General features: G+C 44.7%; 1 protein-coding gene across 1 annotated transcript in view; it reads right to left on the bottom strand.

Moving 5' to 3' along the window:
* The window catches only part of ANO2 (anoctamin 2), a 157,655-nt gene extending 155,058 nt beyond the window's left edge, over window positions 1-2,597 (bottom strand). Inside the window, exon 1 of the mRNA XM_083440732.1 lies at window positions 2,337-2,597. Within this exon, the coding sequence (XP_083296858.1) occupies window positions 2,337-2,366 (30 nt within the window). The 5' untranslated portion in view covers window positions 2,367-2,597. The remainder of the gene's footprint in view (window positions 1-2,336) is intronic.
* Window positions 2,598-25,860: the final 23,263 nt, after the last annotated feature.

The following is a 25,860-nucleotide window of genomic DNA, read 5'->3' on the forward strand; positions in this document are numbered from 1 at the left end:
TCACTGTGAGAGTTGAATGTTAGGAATGTAAGCAAGGACTGTGTGGATCTCGGGGGGGGGACACACTCAGTATGGTGAAAATACTGGAAAAACACCCCACTGATTGCTGGTATCATGCGACAACTACTGAATGATCAATTGGAAGAACTTAGAATGGAAATGCACAGAAGAGTGAATAAAAATGGACTGAGGGGGAAAGAGTACTTGGGGGAAAATACTAATGGAGGATAGCCAGAACGTGCGAATGGAATGGTAAAGCTGGAGGCAATAGATGATGAAATTGAGAGGTTTTCCACATAGGTGTCTGGAGGAGTGAAACAGTCAAATGGTGGAGTTATGATGTTGGAGGAGAAGGAAACCATGAACAGAGAAATTACTAATTATCCTGAGGCGGCAGAGACAGAGCTGCATAAAATTTGGAGTTAAATTAGAGGGCAAAGCTACTAAGTCTCTGACAACATTCCTGAAAAAAGAATGGAAGAAGAGAAAATGGGAACCGACTTAAAAAAAAAAAAAAAGGATGGAAAACCATGAGCAACAGGAAATGGAATTGGAAGATATGGACTTCAGTGTGAATTAATGAATAAACAATAAGCAGTTATGGATTACTGTCTCAGTATATGACCACCGTGAAGAGTCCCCTGAGGGAATAAAGATAAAGGATGTCTTGTTTCTCAATATTGGAGGCAAAGCTGTTATGTTGGACTGGGGGAAGATTATTATTGGCTTTTATCAATCATACTTTTCAGAGAATCTCTTTGAAACTTTTTGTGCGGAAGGTCAACAAACTTGAGATATGCAGAATGGAAGAATATTGCCTAGCAGAAGGAGGAGCTGGATAGCATCCTGGGGCGAACATTTCAAATATTTTGAAGAAATCTCGTATATACAACTGACAGACCCCAAGAAGCTATTTCAGCTGTTGGCCCTGTTGCAGGATATAGAGGTGCAGAATTTTGTGTACAGTTAACTTGAAGAAGCAAAGAAGCAAAGCAATAAAGGCATGCCAGGTTGCTCTACGAAACTCCCAGAGCAACAACCCTCATTTTAATATGGCTTCAGCTTCTGTAAACTTCTAGTCAAGAGCAAGGGAATAGTGGGTGAGGAAGTGATTGTCTTGGGATATATGAATTTGAAAACAAGTCCTTCTTAGAAAACCCAGCCTAGCAACAGAATGCAAATAAGGAGGCAATTCATTCAACATTGACGTTCAGTTTTGTGTATAATGCTCTGCATTTGAGCTCTTATACACAGGACTATTTTGAGGATGCCTCTTCCTCCCTTCTTTCAAATCTTTCCTCACTCACCCCTTAACCTTGGCCTCACCTGCAACTTAAAACAAAGCCTAAAAACAATTAATTGCATCTCTCTGGTTCATCCCAGCTGCTTTGCTTTGCTTTCCCTTCCTTCATGTCTCTCACTTGTTGAAAATTTGATTGTAAGGTCTCTCCCCTCCCTCTGATAGTTTATTTTGTTTATAGCACCATATAAATCAGCTAGCTGATATACCTTTCCTTTTGTAGCCACACAGTAGTGAATAGCAGCCTTTGTTTTCTTTGGAATATCCCCCTGCCCAACAAACTCATTGTCACCTTCTCTGGAGACAGGATTTCACTCTTCCATTGTGTTGTGTTCCATCCTTCCCCATCTGCCATACCTAAACCATTATCATAGAATCGTAGAGTTGGAAGGGACCACAAGGATAATCTAGTCCAACCCCCTGCAATGCAGGAATCTTCCACTCTATGTGGGGCTCAAACCCATGACCCTGAGATTAAGAGTCTCATACTCTCCCAACTGAGCTATGCAGAACATGTCTACCCCCCCCCCATGATGCACTGCATTCAAAAGACATACCTACTTGTCACATTCAAATACAGAGCATGGATTCCGTGTCATTCCATGTCATGCCTCCTGTATACCTGTATATCACTGACAGATTGAGGAAGTGATGGCGATAGCATATTCAGTGCCTTGTGTGTGTACTCTACAGTGCTTCGCAGTGCACAACAGCCATAGAATCTGATACTGATTGTAAAAAGAAAGAAAGTTTACAGCCCTTCAGGTAAAGTGTGTCGGCAATGCCTGGTGAAATCTCTGGAGCCAAAGGAACAGAGGAATTAGAGCCTTCATTGGCTGAATGAGAAGCATTAAAGCACTGCAGAACTTAACTCTCCCACCCTATGAATAGGACAAGCAGAATAAATTACATGGAGGAAATGTAGAAACATGGCTTTCTTGGTGCAGATTATTTACATATTTATTTGAGAGATGACATAGCCCTGGGTTGATTATAGCACCCCCCCCCCACTGTGTAATTGTCATGCTGTACTCACAGGCAGTCCATGCAGATTTTCTGGATCCATCCCTGCAAGAGTGAAAATGCCTAGACTCAGATTTTCAGTCTACCCTTTCAAAGGGAGACACACCGTACGTGGCACCATTTCGTAGTTGCTGGCCCAGGTGGGAATCCCAGGAAATCTATAAGCCAGGTCTAGAGAAGATGGTCTTCAACTATTATTTCTCCTTCCTTGCATGTAAAAGTATATATATATATCTTTAAAAAGCACTCAGGACCAGAAGGAAAGACAACAACACCAGTGTCGTTGTTGCTGAAAGTGTTGTGCTCTTTATCATCTCGAGGTACCCAGGGGCCTCATTCCATGGCTGCCACCTGAGAAGTCACCATAGCAACACCAGGGACAAAGAAGCAGGTGTGGCTGCAAAGAGGCTGAACTTCAGGAGCTTGCAAAGATGCCTCTGGTTGCATAAAGTTACAGATTCAGGTGGGTTCTGCGGCACTAAAGATTCAGGGGAGCAAGGGATATATGTACAGTTTTGAATCCTACAGTTGCAATCCTATGGGCCACTCATGTGGGAGTAAGCTCCGTTGAACCCTGTGCAAACCATTTCCAAATAAATATACATACAATTGGGCTGCATGGTTGCAATCAAAAGCAAGCTTACTAGGAAGTAAGTCTAATTGAACTCACTCAATTTACATCCCGGTAAATATGCTTAGGTTCATGTTATACAGCAGATAAATTAAGGAAGGACTTTTTGTAAAATAAAATCCGAGCCCATGGCTTGCCGCCACCATTATCATCTTCCAAAATTTCGATAGAAAAAAGGGTTTCACAGTTTTAAATTTGGTCACTAATCTTTGGTCAACTCATCATTTCAGTATTAAACACCATGTACCACATCCATGATTAAAAGTCTAAGCATTTGCATAGTTCTTGGAAGCAAATCCTACTGAAGTTCATCGCAGCTTGCTCTCAGGTAATTTTGTATTAAGCTGCAGCCTAGGTACGCTTGTTTGAAAGTGAAGTCCCACTGAATTCAGCGAGGCTTACTTCCAAGTAAATATGCACAAGATTGGACTGCCTCACTGCAGTACATGTTTGCTGAGATTAATGTCACAATTCTCCTCTGTTCAAGATCTGTCGGCTAAAATGCCATGCAATCTGGTGGAAGCCTTGTTCTGCCTTGCGGGTGAAGCCTGAGGTTACACTCCACCAGCACTGCCCTCCCCAGTGAAGATACCCTGGTGGACTGGGAGAAAACAGAGTAAGGATGTGGCACTGGACACACATGCACCAAAGGCTATACACCTTGATGCCCACATTGGTGCATCCATTGCACCGTCACCAACCCTGGCGCAAGACATTTCCCTTCCATTAATTTCACCGTGAGGGAGCCCTGCCCACGTTGCTACAATAGAGGTTTAGGTGTTATTCAGCATCCAGTCACATCCAGAGAGATGGGGCTATATCTCTGGCATTTAGCTATATACAGTGGTGCCCCGCAAGACGAATGCCTCGCAAGACGGAAAACCCGCTAGACGAAAGGGTTTTTCGTTTTTCAATGCGCTTCGCAGGACGAATTTCCCTATGGGCTTGCTTCGCAAGACGAAAATGTCTTGCGAGTCTTGAGATTTTTTTCCGCTCCCCACCCCCTTTTTCTAAGCCGCTAAACCGCTAATAGCCTTTTAGCAGCTAATCCGCTAATCCCTTAAGCCTTTAATAGCCGCTAATAGCTGCTAATAGCCGCTAATCCGCTAAGCCGCTAATAGGGTTGCTTCGCAAGATGAAAAAACCGCTAGACGAAGAGACTCGCAGAACGAAATAATTTCGTCTTGCGAGGCACCACTGTACACTTATAGTTCACAAGGAGGGAAAACTAAGGGCAAGGGCATTTTTTAATTACCTCCCATGGCCACATACATGGAGCAGAAGACTCGGTCACCATACATGCAGTGTTTCACTGCCACACCCAAACAGAGCAGCGGCGGGGGAGAAGAGTACATATATTCGCAGTCACTGAAGTCTCCCCCACTTGAACACTCAGGTGGCACCATACCCTCTCCTCTCCCCCCCCCCACAGGCACCTCCTATGCATGCAGGTTCAGGGACCATGTGCTCCAGCTGCCGGCTGAACCTTTCTTTCAGTCTCTCCCCTTGTTCTCAAACAGGTTGCTCTCCCACAGGTGCAGTGTCCCCCCTTTCCACACTGGTCAGAAGAGAGGCCCACCTCCTGGCCATCACCACAACCACGTTTGTGGGGTGTGTGTGTCTGTCTCTTTCACCTTTTTCCAACCTCAGGTCCTCTGAATCAGTTTGCTATCTCTCTCTCTTTAAAAGAGTCCTCGTGAAAATTCATCAGCATTGTTGTATGAATTTCTTCTGATGCGCGCATTTTTGCAAGGTGGTTAAGGCAGCTCCCGTGTACCCTGATTGGATCTTTTGGCTGGGAACATCCAGGGAGAGTCATTAATTGCTGTGGCTGAGTGGTCAGAGAACAGCTCTGTGGAGCTTGCAGGGTGGCTTTGAGTCTTGGACCCCAATGTGGCTCACCCCACCTGCCCAAAGCATGCAAGGGGGGACTGGGAGCATGCTGGCCCCTTCTACGCCCAATGGAGTGAGCTACTGGAGGCTGGAGGAGAGGTGCTCTGGTGATGCAGAGATGTGTACGGGGAAATGCCCCTATGATCACAACATCCCAGGGTCCCTCCTTGCATGATCAGTCAGCTAATTAACAGCAATTTGCATTTAGCTCCATAATTTGTTTAGCTTATCGCTTATTTTAAATAGCCATTTATATTTCAAAAGTATTCCCCTACATCTTGCAATGATCTTAAACAATAGGATAGCCAAAGGTTTCTTCTGTCTTCTTCTGTGTAGAAAGGGGAATTAACCAAGTCCCTCGCTATCTTTCATCCTTGCACAGCAAACATTTCATAACAAAATTCTCTCCTTTAGACAACTGTTAAAGGTGTAGCCTAGAGCTAAGTTCTGTTCAGGCATTTGGTGTGCATGGGTACCAAATGTCTGACAGGGTCAATGGGAACCCATAGGGTTAGCCAAACCCCTCAACAACAGGGAGCATTCTGTCTGCATCCACCCGAAGATGACTACTTCTGCATTCATAGGATTTCCTTCACAGAGAGAGAGCACTGAATGAGCAGAGATTCCTGCTCCTGTGTTCACTGATACGGGATGCCTGGTCTCACTGCTGTATAAGCACCTGGTTATCACTTTGTACAAGGGACCCGGGTGGCACTGTGGGTTAAACCACAGAGGCTAGGACTTGCTGATCAGAAGGTCGGCGGTTCGAATCCCTGCGACAGGGTGAGCTCCCGTTGCTCGGTCCCAGCTCCTGCCAACCTAGCAGTTCGAAAGCACATCAAAGTGCAAGTAGATAAATAGGTACCACTCCAGTGGGAAGGTAAATGGCATTTCGGTGCGCTGCTCTGGTTCACCAGAAGCGGCTTAGTCCTGCTGGCCACATGACCTGGAAGCTGTATGCCGATAAATAAAGCGAGATGAGCGCCGCAACCTCAGAGTGGGCTACTACTGGACCTAATGGTCAGGGGTCCTTTTACCCTTTACCCTATCACTTTGTACACTTAAACAGCAACTTGGTCTCCTGCAATTAGCCACCCCCCAGTCTCAGTTTTTAAAGATTTGTTTTCTTCTGGTGCGGGGAGGAAAGACTGCCTTGAAGAAGCCTCGGTGTCTTGTATGGATTATTAATATGCATTAAACACCAAGCAATCAAGGAGGTAGTTGTTGCCATTATCTTTTCCAATTTCTCACCATAAATAATAAAAATTAGAATATGGGAAATAACAGAGCCTTTTACACATGCTGTTGGTTGCTTGGAGTTAGAAGCTTTCCAGAGACATCAACCTTTGAAGCATCACAAGGCTTCTTCCCTGGTTCTTCCAGCCTTCAAAATCATCCTTGTTTGCTTAGGTCTTTCAGAACAGTAAATAGGACCTAGGGGTTGGCATTGCAAGAGATATAAACCATGTTCTGTACATATACAGAACTGCTACAAAGCTTCAAAGAGAAGGTGTTATGTTCATCTGAGCCTTGTATGCCAGGCAGTTACGGATTTTGACAACATACTTGAATGGATTTTGACAACTAAAAAATGTCAATGAATTCATGGAAGAGGAGTCTAACCAATGGCCACTAGTTATATAGGCAACTTCCAATTTCAGAAGCAACATGACTTGGGGAGATCAATTCTATATTCCCATTTATGCCAGGTTTAGCAGCACTTTCCCAACTGAGTTTTGGCCACAGCCTATTCAGCCCAGCATGCGAGGCTAAAAATAACAGGATGAAAAGACAAGTCCAGCAGAAAAAAGCGTTGGACGCTGGAATAGGTTGGCTGTACCCTACAGTAACTAATTAAGGATAAAGCCCACAGTTGCTCTGTCTGCACAGACATATGGAGACAGCAGCCACCAATAATGTTCTGTACACACACACACCCAGCATGTATTCAGTGACAATTCATTCAGTGTCCAATAGCTACAGTGGCAAAGTCCACTAGATAAGTTGATGGCAGGAGTTCAAGCACCACCAGGAGGAAAGGTGACCCCCCCTGCCTTTTCCATATCAACAAGCTCCTATGCTCAAACACTGCAGACACCACAGATACTGCAGACACCCTAACCACTAAGCCACAGCTGCAGATGGCCATTCCCCCAGTCCCAACAAAGATCCCACAAGCTTAGGGGGTATTGGAGGAACCTGGCTCTGGGGAGCAGGGAACATCCATGTGGAAGACTCCTGGTTTGTCTCTGAGGCACAACGACATATGGGGCGGGGGGCTCACACCTCAGCCAATCAGCAGGAGCCCTGTGGAAACCAAAAGCCTGGCTCCTTCATGGGTTAACCAGCTCTTTTGGCTGCCCCCTCATTGTAGCCTGATAGGACTCTGCATTCTTCCAGCCAATTGTCCCTCCCATGTCCAACTGTCTATCTCTCACACCATGAACCAAAAACAAACCCCTGTGTTGCAATAAGAATCAATCATAACAATACAAACACAACATGAGGGCTAATAGTAGAGAATATATAATAGAATAATGATATCATTCAAATTATATAGGAATAAGCCAATCAAAATTCATATGTACAATATAACAATGTGTATGCAGGTAGCTCAGTTTTGTTATGATTCATCGGTTGTATGCCTTGTATCTTATTTCCAGCTGATGAAGACTATTATGAAACAGTAGTATCATTCCAGAGACACTGTCCTTTTGAGGCTTTTGAGACGTCTTCCATTGAAACTTTTGAAATGGACTACTGAGAGACTTTACTTTTGAAACTTTTGAGATGTCTTCTGTTGAAACTTTTGAAAGACTATTGTGAGACTGTCCTTAGACATCTGTTATGAACACACGGCTTGAGGGTCCTTGCTGTTATATTGTACATATGAATTTTGATTGGCTTATTCCTATAATTTGAATGATATCATTATTCTATTTTATATTCTCTACTAACTATTAGCCTACGGGTTGTGTTTGTATTGTTGTGATGATCTCGCACATCCTGGCAGTATCCCCCATGGGTACCACGAGAAGTCTGTTCCCTCACAACCTTGGGACCCCGAGTGAATCTCTTCCTGAGGCAGCTGAGGTGGGCAAGGGGCCCTGCCTACCACTCCCCATCAATAAAGTTAAAACCTTGAGTGAAAAGCACCAGGGATGGAGCAGATCCTAAAAACCCAACGCCAACATTTAGGGCTGCCAGCCAGTCCCTCCTGCAGGGCTCCTATGACTTGGAGGGTGTCCAGACCGACATCAGGATAGCAAACGGAGTGCCCCTTATGCCACCAGTTCAATAAAAGGAGACCAGCACTGTTAGAATTCCTGCTCCATGATTGCAGTCATGGGATTGTTGTCTTTCACATGACGGTATATGTTTTGACTCCACAGAGTGGGAAGTGACTGAGACAGGATGTTTGTGTTTCTGTGTTTCGTGAAGTGGGACTATTGTCCTTTGTTCTTTTTCTCTTTGCTGTCTGATGCTAGAGAGAGAGGGAGCCATGTTGCAGTGCTCCGTGTGTGTTTATATGTAAATAAAGTAGATTAGCCAAAATGCTGAGTTGCTGAGGTCCGTTACACATGATGCGCAAACTCTGCGGATCCCTAAGCATGCCAGTGTCAGTTGGCATCAGTTGCTGTGATGTTCGGGCTGAAGAAAGCTTTTGAAGCTCCTGAACGAAAGACCAGGAGGGACGGCACATGCCAGTCAGGCATGTGTCTCTACCAGGGTCCTACTCTAGTGTATGAAGCAACCCCCACAGCAGAACACCAGGAGCATCATGGTTGCTGCTTCTTGTAAGGTGGCAGGCCTCTGCCCTTGTCAGCACAGAATGGGTCCTGTGCCAGCTGGAGAGCATCAATGGAAAGGAAGGAAAGGCACAGAGGAAGAGCAATGGGCAGCAGTTGGAGCACATGGTCCCTGGACCTACATGCACAGAAACCATTTTGGCAGGAGTGGTGCCACCGGAGTGCAATGCCAGGTGCCCCGGGCTCTCTTAGGTTCTGCCACTGGGGAAGAAGGAGGCTAGAGTGACTGCGAGTATACTCACCCCTTCCATGTTTCTTCTGGTAACAAACACTGTGGTGACAGCTTGCTCCCCTCGGTGCTTTTGGGGTGTGGTTCTGCAAGGAAAAACCACTCATGAGTTGCAGTGGTTGGCGTGGAGTGCCTGGCCTTGGCCAACCCAGAGATTACCTGCACATGAGGATGGTTCCAGTGTTTGGAGAGAGGACAGGAGTGTTAGAGCAATGCAAGTTGAGACAAGACATATATATTCACACAGCAAAAGTGGTAGTGGCTGTGGAGAGACATAAGATTGAGTCTTTTTATAAAGCAACAACAGCCAGGAGCAGTGATAGAAAGGCTAAGACTCCATGTGATGCAAGGCAAACGCGAGCAGAGTTTCTTAATCTTTAAACATTTTGCAGAAGAACAAATTTTGGTAGATGCAGCCCTGCAAAGGCAAGGTAAGATACGCCTGCTTGAAATTTCCTCTTCTGTACAACCCCCTCTGATGTTTCAGGCTGCACCTGAGGAGCACACCTGTTGCTCCTTTTGATAAGGCTAGTGAGCTTCCACATGGAGGCGGTTCCACACATCTTTAAGCTGCAATCAAATGTCACCCATTTTTGAGGTGAAATGTCTGAGGAATATTGAGGAAAGAAGAGTTTTGGTAAGACTAGCAAAAAAGCTCTGGTGGTGGGAGTTCTAGCAGAAGGGCATCCAGTTAGCCAGTTGCTAAGATCAACTTTTTAATCAGACATATCCTGGTTCATTCATAACTGCTTAATTAACCAGATCCCAGATAAGTTCAAGTAAGTCAATGGTCAGTCCACTGATTCTACTTACAGAATTTTTATGAGTCACTCTGTAGCCAGATGGTTTTGAAGCTCCATTGACTCTTCCAAAATGTACAGAGCGCTGATTTTGGGGAACGGTGAGGTATTTTTTGCTGTTTTTTGAAGCAGAGATCTGGGTGACTTTTCTGTTGTAGGCAGGGTGTGGGAGGGTTAAAGGCATATCTGAGGAGCAAAGGTGAAAAAGAGGAATAATTCTGTAATATTTAAATCAACTGAATAATTCCCTACTTAGTTAGTACTTGATTCATAGTAGCATGTGTGAATTTGCCTCCATTGACAGGCATTACCAGTGATGGCAGTGAATGTCCTATGTGAATGTCTGAAGGTGGTTGGAAGTTGGATGGCAGTAATGGATTGAGATTGAATCCTGACAAGACAGAACTACTGTTTCTGGGGGACAGGGGGAGGGCAGTTGTGGGGGACTCCCCAGTCCTGAATGGGGTAACAGTGTCATGGCTGGCATTTTTTTGACACAGAAAGTATTGGTTCAGATTGTAGGGATCTTTTCTATTCTACTTGATTCAAGAAGGTTCTGGAACTTTCTCTGTTTGGTATAAGCTGGTGCAACCTGGAAGTTTCTAGCTGACAAGTAAGTTTCCTTTGTGCTGAGAGCAGGTGTTGTTTTGGTTTAAGATGGTTCAAACTGATTCTATTATCTCTCTCAAGGTCATGCTAACTATAAAAACAGGCCAGAAGGAGCCTGGTTTCACTTTCTCTTTCTTTCTACTTCGTCCTTGTGTGGTGATCTGTACATAGCATGTTTAAGTGCTAAGGTTTTAGTCTTATTGTAAGTTTAAGGTTTTGCTGCAATTTAAGGACTGCCAATCCCAAAGAGTTGGATTTGTGACCGTTACGTTCATTTGCCTTCAGTAAATAATTAGTGGATGAAGCTAATTGCCTGAAGGAACGTCTCTACCCCCATCGTTAAGCCTGAGGTCCAGCTGGTGGTTCCCTCACTGCGACATATGAAGCTACAGGGAACCAGGCAGAGGACCTACTTGGTAGTGGCACCTGCCCTGTGGAATGCCCTCCCATCAGATGTCAAACAGATAAGCAGGCAGCCCTGTTCAGCGAGGTTTTTAGCGTGTGATGTTTTTGTGTTTTTAATATTTTGTTGGGAGCCCCCCAGAGTGGCGGGCGCAACCTAGTCAGATGGACGACATATAAATAATATAATAATATTTATTATAATTATTAATTATAAGTATTATAATAATTTATTACAGATATGAAAGTTCTGCATGAAGTGTTTCATCAGAACCAAAGTAGATCTGATGGAGTAGGCACCGTTCTTATTTGTATGTCAGCCCCACTTGGGGGGGGGGGGAGTGAGGTCCCAGTTTTACAAAATGTTTGCACAGTGAGGCCCACAGCCTGATCCTCTGTCCAGCTCTGTCCAAGAGCCATACTGAGACAAAAGGCACCTGAAGCAAGCAGCTCGGGGGGAATAAGGCAGGGGAGGAAGAGGGTTTGACTCCTTGAGAGCCTGTGTGGTGTAGTGGTTAAGAGCGGTAGTCTCCTAATCTGGGGAACCGGGTTCGATTCCCCACTCCTCCACATGCAGCTGCTGGGTGACCTTGGGCCAGTCACACTTTTCTCTCTCAGCCCCACTCACCTCACAGACTGTTTGTTGTGGGGGAGGAAGGGAAAGGAGAATGTTAGCCGCTTTGAGTCTCCTTAAAGGGAGTGAAAGGCGGGATATCAAATCCAAACTCTTCTTCTTCTTCTTCTTCTTCTTCTTCCTCACACTTGCACTTCCTGTTTGGGACCAGGCTGCTTGAAGCAAGCGAATGGTTTCTCCAGTTCAAATTGATTTCAACACTGCTAGCTTTAATTGGCATCTCATTCCCACTGGGGCTCAGATTGGCAGGCCCTTCTCAGCGGCGGAGCAAGCCGATCGGGCACCTGGGGCGGCGCATGTGCCCTGCGCCCGGGGGTGGGGCCAGCCGGGGCAGGATGCTCCACGGGGCATCCACCTGGGGGGAGGCAACAGACGGACCGTTTGGGCAGCGTGGAGCCTGCAGGTGCTCAAGCCACCACATCACTCCCAGGAGAGACGTGTGGCTCAGGCGCACTGCAGGCGCCACAGTGAGTGCCGCCCACCATTTTGTCACCCACTCAGTGGGGACACCTGGTGCGGACCACACCCACCACACACCCCTGGCCCTTCCCTGTTGTGGTGGCAAGCAGAGGCAGATTTAGGGGAGCAACACTGGGTGTGGAGCTTTGGGGGTGCCTCAGGGGACGGTGCAGCTATGATTCAGAATGGAGTGTGAGAGGTCGGAGGCACCAGATTTTGGTGTCGCACCAAAAGGGGTCGCTGAAATTTGAGACCCTGTGGTCCGCCACTGCAGCCAGGTTACAGAATGTCCTCCTTTGAGAGGCCTGACCGACCCTCTCTCTGCTGCTAAGATGCTCTTATCCCAGCCTGACTTCCCATTTCCCACTGCTGTAGCCTGTGGAATATGCAGGCTAGGGCATGCCTAAGCCCATTGAAAACTCCCCAGTTCTGCGCAGGTCGGCAACCTGTGAACATGATCTCAGCAGTGGCGTAGCGTGGGTTGTCAGCACCCGGGGCAAGGCAAGTAATTTGCACCCCCTAACCCGTGGATTTGTGCCCCCTAACCCTAACCCCCAGATGTTGCGCCCGGTGCGGACGGCCCCCCCTGCACCCCCCACGCTACGGCACTGGATCTCAGAATCCACAAATATGGGGAAATATGCAGATAATAATACACAAATCATCACCCCTGCTCTTTTTCTTTTTCTAGCTTTTCCATATAGATTATGTTGCCTGTGCTAATTCATATTTTCCCAGTAAGAAACTTAAAACTAGATACAAGAAGACCTTTTTCCTGGACCCTGTTAGGAGGGAAAGCATAATTAAGAAAACCAGTCAAATACCATTCTGAAGTCACCTCTGTTCCTTCCCCTCCATGGGTTCGCCTCCTAGTGTCAAATTAACAGTGAAGCCAAGGGTAACCTTACCGTGGGCTTCCATATTTCAGCAAGGGCTTAAAGTTGCCTAGAAGTTGCCTGGACACTAAGAGGACGCGGCTGCGTTGGTCTCACGCTGGGGTATCATTGATGAGCAGCTATTTCCATCCTAGCCTGTGCTTTCTGAAAGTCAACCACGAGCCAAAGCAAATTAGCCAGATCTTCTGTTTCAATAATCACCATCTAAGCAAAGAGCAAAAATAACCAGCCACCAGCCGCTGACGCTCAAGAGTATCTCCTAGGTGGGACGGCAGCATCTCTGCCTCCAGCTGCACAGACTGCCAAAAGCAAGAGCACAAACAGCAAGGGATAAGAAAAAGAAAAATCCAGGGCAAAGCCAGTGTCTTAAGTTAGAATCCGCTCTGCTCAAAAGCCAAAGGAAGCAGCTGCTTGTGTCGGTGAGGATTAGGCAAGGAATCCTAGCTTATTACTGCTGCAAAAAGCCGCAGTTCATCTGAAAGAGTGGACAATGCTACCTGGCAGGAGGTAAGTGTGGCAGACTTTTTAAAAGCCTGCACCTCAGCTTGCTCATGTTACCATACTACCTGGATGCTGCATGCTCATTTCAACATGAAATATTCAAGCGATTATCTTGTAATCAATGGTATAATCAGAGCAAGGCCACCAGGTCCTACTTAGCCTCGAACCCCGAGGCGAAAGCAGGTCCTTCTCTGTGCTTGAGCTCTTGCTGGTAAAAGTTTTCTTGGGCAGAGGAATGGAAATGTTTCAAGTGTGCATCCCCGGGGAAATGTCCCTTTTGCCGTTGGTATCCCAAATGATTTTTTATTTTGTCTTCTGTAGCCTAGACAATTCTGTACTGCGACATCTCTCACATGAGAGAAGTAGAAAATGAGGCTGCCTGTTTATTGCAAACATTTTCCTTAAAGCACAAAAAGACAGAAAGTTGCAAAAGATTTGCCTCTTAGAAATGCTGACCATGTGTTCTTTAATGACAGGGTAGAATAAAACCCAGGGATTAACTGTAGTCAGTGTGGTATTAATTAGTTCACATCAGCAAGAGTTTCTCCCTTCTTCAACTAGCAATAATCTAAAAAGACACTTGCTGCTTCTTATTGGTTTAGGAAATGAGACAGAGCCACAGGGAACCAATCCACATTAGATTAGTATTCCAAAAAGATCACTGACCTCTTTACTAGGAAACAGATTAGCGGTGAAAGGGCTGTGCAAAATGTGCGCCTTTATTTTCATGGGTGTTTTCTCCTTCGCTTGCCATGGCATTGCATGTTTGGGATGCTTGTCAAATAAATACATATATATTATATTATATTATTTATTAGATGTCTATACTACCGTTCATCCGAGGATCAAAGGGCAGTTTACAATTTAAAAACACAGAAATGTATACTATATTAACAAACAAAATCAATACACATACACACACACACACACAGTTTAAAAGGCCATGTATTGTTTATTTATGCTGAGTGGCTGGTAAATCTGGGGTGAGTTAAAAATGGTTGCAGGGCACTGATGCTAAATTCTTGTCTCAGATAGTCAACATTGTGCCCTCCTGATGTTGTGGAGTTGCAGTTCCTATCATCCCTGATCATGTTGGCTAGGTTGGAGAGCGTCAGAGGAGAGACTGCTTGGGCTACAACAGGACTAGGATGAGTCAGGCCAGAGGTTGTTGTACAAAAACCTCTCCTAACTTTTGCTTTTCATTTAGTAGCATCTAGCCAGGCCCCAAGCTCTCGAGTGGCTGCATGTGCTCTTTATTGTCTTGGTTGATAGGCATAATACCACTAAACTGTTGACAGCATGAGACTCTGCCTGGTCTGCACTAAGAGCCAGTGTGGTGTAGTGGTTAAGAGCAGTAGTCTCGTAATCTGGGGAACCGGGTTCGCGTCTCCGCTCCTCCACATGCAGCTGCTGGGTGACCTTGGGCCAGTCACACTTCTCTCTAGTCTCTCAGCCCCACTCACCTCACAGAGTGTTTGTTGTGGGGGAGGAAGGGAAAGGAGAATGTGAGCCGCTTTGAGACTCCTTAAAGGGAGTGAAAGGCGGGATATCAAATCCAAACTCTTCTTCTTCTTCTTCTTCTTCTGCAGTCATTGTGCAGACTGATATCAGCCTTTTCTAATGCTACCCATGAAAATGTGTCCCAATATTCTAAACTGAAATGTTGTGGCAGTGGCTGGGACCACTTTGCACTACCTTTCTTGTGAGCATCACCAGAAACTATAGATAGCCTAGGTTATTCATGTGCTAGTTATTTCCAGATCACTGTGGTGTATTTTAAATATAGTGGTACCTCTGGTTAAGAACTTAATTCATTCTGGAGGTCAGTTCTTAACCTGAAACTGTTAACCTGAAACTTGAAGGCAGTTTTGAGGCTTCAGTTAGCTGCTAATAATAATAATTTCTTATTTATACCCTGCCATCTGACTGGGTTTCCCCAGCCACTCTGGGTGGCTTCCAACAAAATATTAAAATACAACAGTCCTTTAGACATTAAAAGCTTCTCTAAACAGGGCTGCCTTCAGATGTCTCCTAAAATCTGGTAGTTGTTTTTTCCTTTGACATCTGGTGGGAGGATGTTCCACAGGGCGGGCTCCACTACCAAGAAGACCCTCTGCCTGGTTCCCTGTAACTTCTCGCCATGAGGGAACCACCAGAAGCCCCTCGGAGCTGGACCTCAGTGTCTGGGCAGAATGATGGGGGTGGAGACGCTCCTTCAGGTATACAGGACCGAGGCCGTTTAGGGCTTTAAAGGTCAAGCACCAACACTTTGAAATGTGCTCGGAAATGTACTGGGAGCCAATGTAGGTCTTTCAAGACCAGTGTTATGTGGTCTCAGCAGCCGCTCACAGTCATATTACTTTGCATATCAGTCATGAAGCACCATCTTCTGCCAATTGTCATGGTCATTGCAATGATGGACACAACACACTTAGATTGGATTGAATAAGGCCACAGCTTTATTGACAACAGATGTGAGAGATTTGGCAAAGGCACTGGACTTCCAGTCCATCTGCCAGAAGCAACACCAAGGGTCAAACCTGCAGCAGAAGGAGAAGGAGGCATGATGCTCTGACCGGGTCCTATAGTCCTCCCTCCTCCTTCCCAAAGCCAGGTGCCTCCTTCCCTGCCCTTGGGAAGACAGAACGAGGATGGAGGGTGCCAAATTTTTGCTTCACACAGGGTGCCATGGTACCCAAGTCCACCACTGAGAACCGTACAGATAATTTCAATGTCCGTCCACTTTGAAAAAGCCTCTGCACAGTTACAGGTACATCAGGAATAATGGGAAGTAAATATATGGAATGTTGCATTGCACTTATGACTAAATTGAAGGGTTGCCCAAGCTGTGAATTGTTTTAGTTTATATAATCAACCTAAAAAAAAAATCTCTCTTGATTTCAGTCAGCAACTCTGTTGAATCAGTTTCTCCTCTTTGCACCCGTTTCCAAGGTCAACTCCTCCCATTTTAGCCAAAGATTTAACATCAAATATGAATTTAACTTCACCATTTGCTTAAATCTACCACCTTTTGTTCCATCCACGGGAAACAATGCCATGAAAGAATGATATGTGAAGTTTGTCTATCGAATTGAGAATGGGATCCTCTGAAGTTTCATCCAAGGAAAGTCTGTACTTCTTTCTCACATGCTGCCATGGGAATGTCTCTGCTGAGATAAAGAAGGCAGGCGATATTTTGTGTCATATTTTGGATTGCCATTTTGCCCCACCCACCCCAAAATCCAACATTGCCTGCATGTAAGGCTTTATGTCTGCTTTTACCCAGAGCCCCAATTCCTGACTACTTCCCAAAACACCTTTCCAAAACAGGAATTGTTATTTACTTCATCTAGTTGGGGCTAACATCTTTGTAACCAGTTCAAAATCTTCATAAGACCCTAACTTTTACGTAGCCAAGTAAAGCAGCTTAAGGGATATGAAGTAGACCATTCCTTGTCCATTGACACATCCCTTTGGTAGAGCCTGAGACCTCCAACTTCTGTATTCCTGGAGATTGTAAATTTATTTTAGATGGTTTGAGTTAAAGTCAGTTACCAGGGGGATAAGGTAAAGGTACCCCTGCCTGTACGGGCCAGTCTTGACAGACTCTAGGGTTGTGCGCCCATCTCACTCAAAGAGGCCGGGGGCCAGCGCTGTCCGGAGACACTTCCGGGTCACGTGGCCAGCGTGACATCGCTGCTCTGGCGAGCCAGAGCCGCACACGGAAACGCCGTTTACCTTCCCGCTAGTAAGCGGTCCCTATTTATCTACTTGCACCCAGGGGTGCTTTCGAACTGCTAGGTTGGCAGGCGCTGGGACCGAGCAACGGGAGCGCACCCCGCCGCGGGGATTCGAACCGTCGACCTTTCGATCAGCAAGCCCTAGGCACTGAGGCTTTAACCCACAGCACCACCCGCATCCCTACCAGGGGGATAGATATTACCTTTTTATATAATGAAGATAAATCTTCCTTTAGTTATCCCCCTGAGTGGTGCTTACAATTTAAGTCAATAAATTCAATCTTTGAAAGCAAGGGATACCGTTTACTTGTCAAAACCTTCAGTTTCATAAGATTTTTGTATGCATTTAAGGAGGTTAGAAATTTGGACTATAGAAAAGAAGGGAGTCTTCCTCTTCTATTTCACTACCCACCTTTTGGAAGCTCAAACAATTATCTTCCCACAGATCCCCAATTGCTGCTTATATTGACAAGATGAGATATCCCCCAGAAGATCTGGGGAGGAAAATAATTCATTATTTTTTAAAAGAAACTTAAGACGTGGTGACAAACCAAGATTCAATCTGTTTTGCAGTTTCTGCCAAAATAAAGGATGCTGTCTTAAGTACACCAACAGATCTTCATGGGTGGGTTGCGAGACATTGTTACTCAACTTTGGGATCACCTCCTACTTCTTCAGCAGAACCTCAGCCTCTCTTCTCTGCCTTTGGGAAATGTTGTGAGATGTCCTTATTCAAACTGGATTCTGGTGTCCAGGGATAGCACAGAATAACGGGTATATTGTTATTCACCCAAGACCTTGGGGTGGGTTACATGTCCAATTAAATAAATGATAAATGTAGTACAACTTTCAGTTGAGATGAATAGAGAAACACAGGTGTTTTTAGATTATATAAAGCATCCTAGTTCCAACTTCGCTTGGTGTCTTTGTTTTCTTCCCAAGGCTAGGAGAGTGGTGTTAGCTGATAATGCAGAGCTGTGACAAATAATGCCGTTATGCTAGATCGTGTTTCACGTACTGGAGGAGAATAGTGCTTGAAAGTCTTTAAAGTTGACTGAGAGATTACATGCAGTTAATAATTGAGGAGTTATATAAAACTTCTCCCTAAATCCATTTAATGTTCCTGTAATCCATCTTCTCTGGTGAGCTGCAATTAAACCAGTTCTTCTCCAGTTGGCTGAAATGGTTGGGGCAAGTTCAAAACGTATTTAAATATACAATATCAGTGGTGGCACCAGAGCTTTTTTTCTGGAAAAATAGGTGCCAGTACTCACCATGAAGTTGTTACAGTAGGTGCCATGCTTATTAGCAACCCCCCAAAAGAGGTACCATGTAGAGGACGAAGCGCAGGTGGAAAGGTGAATAAGGGACCGTGCTTAAGGTGAGGAATGGGTAGGGAAATAAATTCCACAAGAAGGAATGGAAGGGCCCAAGATGGAGATCTTCAATGCCCCACCCCTCCAACCCCAGTCATGCCAACACCATCACAGGAGCTCTTGACATTGGCTGCAACCCACCAGCCAATCACACCTCACCGCCAGGCGTATATAAGCTCTGCATGGGCAAGCTGCAACTTAGCCCTGTACCAGATGGGCTCTTATCTATGTATGCTGCACATGATCCTGGCTGCATGGACAGTAACAGGCAAAGGAGGACTCTGGCCCTGAAGTGCTCTTTCCTTCACCAAAGGTGCTTTGCAGTGCAAGGGAGCACCAAGAACACACAAAGGCTGCCTTGCTCACCGTCAGGGAACTTGGGGCAAAAGCTGCCTCCAGACTGAACTGGGAGTATTGGCCAGGAAAAACGGCCTTCCAGAGTTTGGGGAGGGGGGCAGGAAATAGTGTTTAAAAACAAAGAGTCCAGTGAGGTGAGGGTTATTTATGAATAAGTTTCAAAGCACTGGTCCCGATGCAGACTTTTTCAGGGAGCCCATCAACACAGAAAGGGATTTGGGGGTTGTGGTGGGCAGCACAATGGAAAGAAGTTGGGGGGTTGTTAGGCAAGGAATATTGGATACACCTGCCAACATCATATTGCATGCTGGGTTGAAGGTTTTGCTGAGGTATCTACCGCAATCCCAAGGTCTCTTTCTTGTCATGTTAGAGATAATTGCTCCAATGTCTCTTTACCTGTTGACACACATCTGCCATTTTAATGCCCATTCACCCAATTTGGATAGATTCTTTTGGATCCATTGGCTGGAATCCATTGGTTCAGGTCTTACCCTCTGAAGCAGAGGAAAACAAGCTTGCTCCATCTTCCATGTATTCATGGCTTGCTCTTCACATTGACCATCACTGTACTACAGAATTCAATGGTATGTTATCTATAAAACTTCTAGCTTCTCTCTCTCTCTCTCCCTCTCTCTCTCTCTCTCTCTCTCTCTCTCTCTCGTGTGTGTGTACATGTTGTTGTTTAGTCGTTTAGTCGTGTCCGACTCTTTGTGACCCCATGGACCAGAGCATGCCAGGTCCTCCTGTCTTCCACTGCCTCCCGCAGTTTGGTCAAACTCATGCTGGTAGCTTCGAGAACACTGTCCAACCATCTCGTCCTCTGTCATCCCCTTCTCCTTGTGCCCTCCATCTTTCCCAACATCAGGGTCTTTTCCAGGGAGTTATCTCTTCTCATGAGGTGGCCAAAGTATTGGCGCCTCAGCTTCACGATTTGTCCTTCCAGTGAGCACTCAGGGCTGATTTCTACCTGTTCCTTATTATCAGCAAAAACCTTCCCACATGACTTGCTTATATAACTGTGTCTCCACCCACAGTAGCAAATGCAACAGGGAAAAAAAAAATCCTGGCTCTTGACCCAGGAACAGCAGCTCAAAGATTTTTTTCCCACTAGAGACTCAACTCAAATGCACTCTCACTGCAAAACAGCAGGGAGCCGTAGAGTCCTTATCATGCTCTTGCAGCTTGCTAAACTAGTTTATGTGCGCAGCGTTCAACCTGGCTGCAGGCCGATCTCGTTTCTCAATCTAATCTCTTGATCTCATGAAAGAGCCAACATTAGCAGCCCTGAGGGGGAGGGTCTGTTTCTGAGCCATCTAATCAAACCGTGCGCCCAAACTGGCTTGATTAAATTAATAGATGCAGAATGAAGGAGCATGGCTTGCACAGCACTGTACACTGGCAATAATTTTTGAGAGAGACAAAGGTAAGATAAATATCAAATGTGCTCAAAGTATAATGCATCAGAGGCCTGAAAACTTATTTGAGTGGAAGTGGCAAGGAGATAAAAGATGAGTATGCTTACCATGGGCAATAGTGGTACTATCATACCACTTTAAATAACCCTGTCTATCTCTCGCCCGGGACTTTGATTCCCAGATTCCCACCCCTGCAACAGTCAGAGCTGCAGCAGGAAAACAAATGGCATTAACAGCTATGGAAACTGTCTTCTGGGATGCTGCTGGATGCTCTTGGAAACCCATGGTCTTCTCTGTTGGGAGCTTCTTGATGAGTGGACACCATTGGGCAATTAATGGGCTAATTCAGGTTCTTCATCTGGAAAATCTGCGCTGTCACTCTCAAGGTTGAAGTCTGCAATCTGCAGGCTGCAAGGAGGCTTTCCTCCAACCCCCAACTCACTCTAAACCAGGGGTAGGGAACCTAAGGCCCATGGGCCACAAGCAGCCCACGGGGGTCATTTAACCGGCCCATGAGCCGCCCCCGAACCGAGCCGCTCGTTTGGAGAGTCCCTGCCCCTTGCGCTAAACCGGTGCAGCTCCAGAAATCTCTTCCGTGCATGCGCAGACGCCGGAAATCGAGCGTGTAAATGCAATCCGGCCCGTAGAGGGATCTCCATTGGAGATAACCGGCCCAGGTGAGGTAAACCTTGCCGATCCCTGCTCTAAACAATACCTACACTGGCTTGGATTGGGGAAAGGGTACTCACATCCCCTGGGCAGAAGATCCTGGCTCAAGGCCATTATTTGACAGGCTACTATTGGCAAGGTCTGAGCACTGGTTCACAATGGGGTGCGGGTGTGTATATACATACACATGTTTGTATGTGTGTCTCAGTTTAACAAAATGTGGGTCTATGGGCATCAAGTATAGAATACTTATATTTGTTTGTAAGAATACAAAGGGTTGAAGAACCCCAAGCAGAAACCAGAAGCCTCCCTTGAGAGGTTGTGGACTCTCCTTCCTTGGAGGTTAATAAGCCATGGATGCTTTAGCTGAGATTCCTGAATTGCAGGCGGTTCTACTAGGTGACTATTGGGGTCCCTTCCAAGTCTACAGGTCTATGATTCTATGAAGTTATTCATATTAACTGAAAGCTAGGGTTGATTTCGAATTATCAGGATTATGTGCTCGCTCATTTATCTACCCAATCAACCGTTTTATGTTAAAATCTTTAAGCAGTTTACAAAATAAAAGCATACATTCAAGACTAGAATACAAACACATCAATAAAAAGTCAGAATCAAAATGCTAAACTAAATATTTAGCAGTGCAATCTAAACAAAATAGCAGCCAGGAATACTTCCTGCTTGGTGTTAATGAAGAAGGGTGCCCTCTGGTGGGAAAGCTCCCCACTGCACATGTGAGAGTGAATGTTTTCCTTTTCAGCTATGATAGCAGCGGTGTCTTGATGAGGGTGGCTTAATGAGTATTTAAAGGTAAAGGACCCCTGACTGTTAGGTCCAGTCGCAGATGACTCTGGGGTTGTGGCGCTCATCTCGCTTTATTGGCCGAGGGAGCCAGCGTACAGCTTCTGGGTCATGTGGCCAGCATGACTAAGCCGCTTCTGGCGAAACCAGAGCAGCGCACGGAAACACCGTTTACCTTCCCACCGGAGCGGTACCTATTTATCTACTTGCACTTTGACGTGCTTTTGAACTGCTAGGTTGGCAGGGGCAGGGACCGAGCAATGGGAGCTCACCCTGTCACGGGGATCCGAACCGCCGACCTTCTGATTGGCAAGCCCAAGAGGCTCAGTGCTTTAGACCACAACACCACCCGCGTCCCCAATGGGTGTTGTGCTTGATTTGGAACACAGGGGGGCCACCAAGAGTAGCCTGCTAGTGGCGGTGTCACCATTCTGTACCTGATGGATGAGCAGCTCAGCTTGAGTGGGCAACTGAAGTCTCACCCTCCCGTCTTCCACAGTGGTCGATCTGAAGGACAGCAGAGGTTAGGGCAGAAGTTGCCTCTTTTGGCAAGCCACCATGTTAACATTCTCTGCATCTTGCTATAAAAGACCCAAGTTCTGAAGATGGTGCTGTGAACAGCTCCCCTCTTCACTCTCTGCAAGAATCAGCTCGTAAGTAGCCAAATTATCTTAGATTTCTATTCCCTTAACAAGATGTCCCCTAAAAGAGCACCTGCTGCTTCTGCCTGTGCCTCACCCTCCTCAATTTGCAATCAATCAGTCTTGGCTGAGCAGGGGAACATGGCCCTGGAGACAACTTCTTCAGATGTCCTCAAAGAGAACTTGGGTCAGCTTCATCTTTTCAAGAGAACTTAAGAACCATTAGGGATAACATCTCTGTGCTTCAAGGTGCTGCCCATTTTAGAGCAGACATTTCTGGGATAAAAGTAGATTCAAAACAAACAAATGAAGACGTCGGTCCTTCTGAAAAACACCTGACTTCCCAAGAGACGATTTCTAGGGCAAGTTACAACATTGTGGACAAGAGGACAACAGTCCTTATAAGCCAGATGCATAGATGCGATCTTCATATAATTGACGTTAGAAAAATTCCATATCAAGAAAACTGCTCTGTGTTTATGGTGAATTTCCTTAAAAAAACTTTTATCTTTGGGGAAAGTTTTCCCACTTGAAATAGACCAGGTCACTTTAATTCCAATACTGAAAAGGAGTTCTTCATCTCCCTCCAGCATTGTGATATTTCAGTTTCTTCGCACTGAAAAGAGAGACATGATTTTAAAAAAATTTGTCCAAAATCATCATCTTCTTCTTCTTCTTCTTCTTCTTCTTCTTCTTCTTCTTCCTCTTCTTCTTCTTCTTCTCTTTTTAACTTTCTTTTCCTTGTTCTGGGCATATCGCCAAGAAGCAGATAACACTCAGCTAAATCGTCCATATAACAATACGCAGAACTCAGCCAAACTACTGCAGTATTAGTGAAGCATTTATTGTGAAGCATTTTCCCCACCCCTCTCTTTCTTGCCATGAATGTAAATTGTTAGGCTCACTTCTTCATCATTTTATTTGGGCACCTGCAAAATATTTTAAAATGGCTCCCCCACCCCCTTTTTCCTATTTCTCTTTTCTCCATCCTTTTTCTCTTTTTACCATGATTATTTTTTGCTTTTAATTTTTTTTAATGAGTGAGTTCTAATTCCATTGTCAAGAATAGAGGGATTTCATAAGCCTGTTTCAAGTAGAAAGTTTTTTAAAAAGTTCTCCTTTTGTCTTTCTTTTTGTCTTTCTGCTTTATTTACTTTTAAATTTTTTTAAAGTATGCTGTACGTTTTACTTTTTAAAATATGATTGCCTTTTTTCTTTTTTCTTAATTCACACAAGCATTTTTTTTAAAAAAAAATATTTTATTGCTTAAGATTTATTCTCAATTTGGGAAGTAGAGCACACATATATTTAATAGAATCAAATTCATATGACAAGTTTAGTGACTGTGTAATTCTTGAACTTTTTAGGGATTATAATAAAGGTTTGAATGTAGAAAATATTAAAACTGAATCTTAGTCTATAAGGTTAAATTGTTAAAAGAAGAAAAAATGGAAGAACATTGAGAAAGGAGTTAAAACTATTTAGTCAGTGTTAAAAGGCTGTGAGAATCCAAGAAACAGAATCCGAGAATCCGAATGAAGTTACATGGTTTTACATGGTTTTAGCAGAAGGGTTATTAAGAATGATATGAACATTAAGTGTAAATGTGTTAAATTGGGAAATTGAAAATTAAATTGTATTATGATAAATTAAAGATTAAATTGAAGAAGAGGGAAAGGATTTGTTGAATTAGATAACTTGAACTAGAATACAAAAAAGGGAGGTGCGAGGAAGTCGAGGAAATAAGCTAATGAAAGATGTGGATATAAAATTTGGATGTGTGTTTTTACTTTTGTTTCTTTTTTTATATGTTGTATTGTTGTATTGTTTTCATTTCAGTTTCTATTGTGGATGTATTGTTTGTTGAATTTATATATTGCTTTTTTCTTTTTCTTTTTTTTTCTTCTTTTTTCTTTTTTTTGGTCTTTCTTGTTATAAGTATAAAATACCCAATAAAAATCTTATTAAAAAAAAAAGAGAATCCAAGAAACAAAAGCTAATTCTAACATATTTGAAAATGATGGGCGCTGACATAGCTTATTTACAAGAGACACATTCAATTGAACGGGATACATCCTCATTACTGAAAGACTGGGTGAGGCAAGTATACCTTGCAGAGACTTTAATGAAACATTGCCTCTTCAGCATTTATCATTACCAGCAATGTTGTGTGAACATTGAGTAGGGGGAGAACACGGAATTTATTAATTTTCAAAATGTCCTTTATTATGTCTTTTCTTCAAATGTTTATATCCTGTCTTTCTGCCTGACAGTAGGACTCCGAGGCAGCTGACAATCAGCGAAAATGAATATGACATAAGGTTTTTTCAAGGCAGTGATGACTTAGGTGGGCTCTGAGAAGATAAGGACACGAAACGTTTTTATTTCATTTGTGATGAAAATAGAATTTGGATTTTGTCTCTGTGAAGTCAAGAGCTAAACTTCTCTAGTTCAGAAAACTGCCTCAACTTCAGTCATCTGTCTCCGTTGCTGCAGCTAATGCCCCCCTCCTCAATCCATTGTGTCCCCCCCCCCATTCACAAGCTAACTTTCAGGAAAGGGAGGACTCAGGGCCGTCTTTACCTGGGGGTGCAAGCGGTGTGGGGCACACGGGCGTCGAATTCTGAGGGGCGCCAGGCGCCCACCGCTGAAGCCGCCTAAGCTATTTACCTGTTATGAAATAATAATTTTGATCAAGCTAGAAAAACAAAATACATATATACAGTGGTGCCCCGCAAGACGAATGCCTCGCAAGACGGAAAACCCGCTAGACGAAAGGGTTTTCCGTTTTGGAGGTGCTTCGCAAAACGAATTTGCTATGGGCTTGCTTCGCAAGACGAAAATATCTTGCGATTCCTGGGTTTTCCCCCCCTCCCCCCTTTTTCCCAAGCCCCTAAGCCACTTAACAGCTGATCTAAGCCGCTTATCAGCTGATCTAAGCCGCTAATAGCCTTTTAGCAGTTAACCCGCTAATCCCTTAAGCCTTTAATAGCCGCTAATAGCCTTTTAGCAGCTAATCCGCTAATCCCTTAAGCCTTTAATAGCCGCTAATAGCAGCTAAACCGCTAATAGCGCTAATAGTGCTAATCCGCTAATGGGCTTGCTTCGCAAGATGAAAAAAACCGCAAGACGAAGAGACTCGCGGAACGGATTCTTTTCGTCTTGCGAGGCACCACTGTACCTAGGTATTTCACTAAAGGGCATTTGACCAAATTCAGTTGTGATCTCTCAAGAGCTGGTTTAACCTATAGAGAACAAAGAAATGGACAGACAAATCATTTTCCGAAATATATCTTATATGTAAAAACCAGTTCCCAGCGTTCCATCTCTTTCCAGCATCACCCAAAGCAGAACCCGGGACTGAGCTATGCTTACAAGAGCAGTCTTGATTCTCAGCAGCTGAGACCAGGGCCGTCTTTACCTGAGGGTGCAAGGGGTGTGGGGCATCCAGGCGCTGAATTTTTTTGGGGGGGTGCCAGGCACCCGCCGCTAAAACCACCTAAGCTCTTAACTATCTACCTGTTATGAAATAATAATTTTGATCAAGCTAGAAAAACAAAATACATATATACCTAGGTATTACCGAAATGTATACCTCCTGTTTCACTAAAGGGCATTCGACTTTGTGCGCTCATTTACCAAAGACGCGCTTGTCATTCTCAATGGCGCCATGCA

The sequence above is a fragment of the Podarcis tiliguerta genome, assembly GCF_965153285.1.
Source record: "Podarcis tiliguerta genome assembly, chromosome: 5".
Taxonomy (NCBI): domain Eukaryota; kingdom Metazoa; phylum Chordata; class Lepidosauria; order Squamata; family Lacertidae; genus Podarcis; species Podarcis tiliguerta.